General features: G+C 37.7%; 1 protein-coding gene across 1 annotated transcript; it reads left to right on the forward strand.

Moving 5' to 3' along the window:
• The first annotated feature begins 639 nt into the window (after nt 1–639).
• On the forward strand, nt 640–2,790 carry LOC100785723 (transcription factor HHO5). Its single transcript, XM_003517236.5, has 5 exons — nt 640–996; nt 1,095–1,246; nt 1,362–1,671; nt 1,936–2,012; nt 2,235–2,790. Exons 1-5 carry the CDS (start codon nt 726–728, stop codon nt 2,526–2,528), a joined length of 1,104 nt encoding a protein of 367 aa, XP_003517284.2. The 5' UTR covers nt 640–725; the 3' UTR covers nt 2,529–2,790.
• Nucleotides 2,791–2,999: the final 209 nt, after the last annotated feature.

The raw sequence follows: 2,999 nt of genomic DNA on the forward strand, positions 1-2,999 counted from the left end.
TTAATAAATCCAATTAGTCAACATGATCAAATTTAAATATAATTAGTTTGGTCGGTTCAAGTTATTAAACAAAATTTTTAAAACTTAAACCGCCTCAAATTTATTAACATTAATCAATTTAAATATTTAATAAATACAACTCAATGCATGAATATGAGCCTATTTGTCTGTCATTAAGTGCATATTTAAATTCCAATCCGAAACGCACATAATTAAGAAAGTGATGCTGAATTTCAACAAATGACGCAGAATCAAAAAGAAGTTGCTTTGTATTAACACATTAAATTTTATGGAAATTGAACCAAACATACTGTAAAATTATAGGTTTTTTTTACAAGAATTAAGAAATATAATTAACATTTAGTAAAAGTTGTCATGTAGTTTCCTAACATACCTTTAATCTTTCATATTATTAGATTTTTTTTCTCACCCATAATAAATTATTAAAGAATATCAATGAAATATTTATTACTATTTCATTAATGCTGAGTGGAGTACTAACAATCAAAATGGAGAATTTAATTTAAATAAAATAAAAAGAACGTAGTTAATTTTGTGGAGGAGCAGTAACTGTAACACACACGGTGGAGTTACCGAGTGGGACAAAGACGCGACGACCCGAATGCGGGCACCGAATCTTTTTGTCCTGAATCTGAATTTCTCTTTCCTTATTCATAAATGAATCTCTATCTTCTTCCTCTTTACGCCTCTTTCGTTATCTGGTCATGGTTGTTTGCGACTTCTGGGAGCTCAGTCTCGCTCAGAGTCAGAGAAAAACACCCAAATCAAATATTATCATGGAGCCCAGCTTGGATTTGAGACTGGGCTTTGTCCCCAAACCCCTTTCCCTGTTTTTCGGCGACGTTTCTGGGAACAGAGACAAGTGCGACAAAGTGGTCACACTCGATGGCTTCGTGCAGAGATTGGAGGAAGAGTTGACAAAGGTCGAGGCTTTCAAACGCGAGCTTCCTCTCTGCATTCTCCTCCTAAACGATGGTGCCTGCTTAGTGCTTGAATTTCAATGTTATATCATTGTTGTGTTGTGTTGTGTGTGTTTTTTTAGTAACAGTTTTTTTTGTGTTGCGTGTGTGCAGCTATAGCGAGATTGAAGGAGGAAAAAGTGAAGTGTTCGGGAATGCAAGATCCGCCTCTTAAAACCAGTTCAGGAGGAAATGAAAATGAAAACTCTGAGAAGAAGAATTGGATGAGTTCAGCACAGCTTTGGAGCACTCAGAAATCCAAATCGGTAATTCCAAATTAACTTACCATTCTGGATTTTTTTTTTTTATTGTGTGTGTGTTTTTTATTTTTATTTTTTACAGAATTGAGACGAGAAGTGTTATTTATTTTTTGAATGGCAGAGGAATGAGGAAGATGATAGGTCTGTGCCAGCGAACTCAATTAATGGGAATTCGTGTGTCCCCGAGAAGGAGGGCTCGCAAGTTCCGAGCTTTGGTTTGATGGCTCGTGCTTCTGAACTGAGTCATAGCAATTCCAAGAGTGTTGGTGGAGATACTAGTTCTGGCTCCTCTTTGCTCCGTGTTGAGGTACAGAGTCAGCCACAGCCGCCGCAGCATATGCAGCAGAATCCGAGGAAACAACGGCGGTGCTGGTCGCCGGAGCTTCACCGGCGCTTTGTGGACGCCCTTCAACAACTTGGTGGAGCACAAGGTAGGCCTAGTTGACTCTTTGTCTCATGGATTGTTTTAAAAATGATCCGTGACTGCAATTTGGACTGTGAAGTTGATGCTTTTTTGGGGTGTTTGCTTCGCAATTATTTGTATTTGTCCACAATTTCTTGTAATTTAAAAAAGTTGCGGTAATTTAAAACCTTTAATTAAGAAAATTTGTTGCTTCTGCCATCTGAAATTGAAACTGTGGATCTTGTCCTGTGTGGGATCAATGTGTACCTAATTGGTTTATTTTGTTTTGCAGTGGCCACTCCTAAACAGATTAGAGAACTGATGCAGGTGGAAGGCCTTACAAATGATGAAGTGAAAAGTCATTTGCAAGTGAGTGTTTTTTCATTTTTTTTTTTGTTGGTATTTGATCATATTAGAACACCCACAACACAATTAAAGAACCATATGTTGAAACCTAGGTCTCTTAGTCTTTGACTTCAATTGGATTCACCCAAAAAACAAACCATGGTTATTGGTTGTCACTGTTAATTATTTTCTACCTCTTGCCAATTTTTGTTGCCAACAACTTATGTGGATCTGTGGTTTATGCAGAAGTACAGGCTTCATGTTAGGAGATTCCCAGTTTTTTCAATTGGCCAGGTTGATAATGGCTCATGGATGACACAGGATGAATGTGGGGATAAATCAAAGGGAAACATGTCACAGTCTGGTTCTCCACAGGGTCCTCTCACACCTCTGCTCCTAGGAGGAGCAGGATCCGCTAAGGGTCTCTCAAGCCCTGGACGGAACAGTGTGGATGCAGAAGATGAGCAATCATCAGATTGCCGGAATTGGAAAGGAGGGCTCCACCACCAGCAGCTTGAAACTGATAATCACAGCCTCTAAAATTTTGCAGATAAATGATAATACAATACATAAAATGATGAGGAGTTGAAGGCCCAGAATTTGACAACATAAGAATAATAGAGATCTAACACATAAAAGAACTATAGGGATCAAGTTTATGCTACCAGTATTTTAAACTGTTTGGTAGAGAGCAACTGAGGTTTTGCAGATTTTTCAAGGTTTCTTCTTTTCTATTTTTAAACTCAGTATAGTTGTATGGAGCTTAAATTTTACTGGGCAATTTTCATAGATCAATCCTCAATTATGCTACGTGCTTTAATTTGTGGTTGGGTTTGGCTTTTGGATGTTGAATTTTATGCAAAATGCCACAAAGGTTTATTTCAGGATATCTTGAACACATGCTCAAGCTTATCTGCTAGCTTTTTGCATCATTAACAATGAAGTGTTCAATCAGTCTCTGCCATGATCGCATGAAAATATTGATGGACACTCTTCCTCGATCTTAAGTAG

The sequence above is a fragment of the Glycine max genome, chromosome 1 (assembly GCF_000004515.6).
Source record: "Glycine max cultivar Williams 82 chromosome 1, Glycine_max_v4.0, whole genome shotgun sequence".
NCBI lineage: Eukaryota > Viridiplantae > Streptophyta > Magnoliopsida > Fabales > Fabaceae > Glycine > Glycine max.

What these genes read in the sequence shown, in the direction of transcription:
- LOC100785723 (XM_003517236.5), top strand. Translation starts at nt 726, where the DNA reads ATGGTTGTTTGCGACTTCTGGGAGCTCAGTCTCGCTCAGAGTCAGAGA. An exon ending in GCACTCAGAAATCCAAATCG is followed by an intron (nt 1,247 to 1,361) that starts GTAATTCCAAAT and finishes TTTGAATGGCAG; the next exon opens with AGGAATGAGGAAGATGATAG. An exon ending in AAGTGAAAAGTCATTTGCAA is followed by an intron (nt 2,013 to 2,234) that starts GTGAGTGTTTTT and finishes TGGTTTATGCAG; the next exon opens with AAGTACAGGCTTCATGTTAG.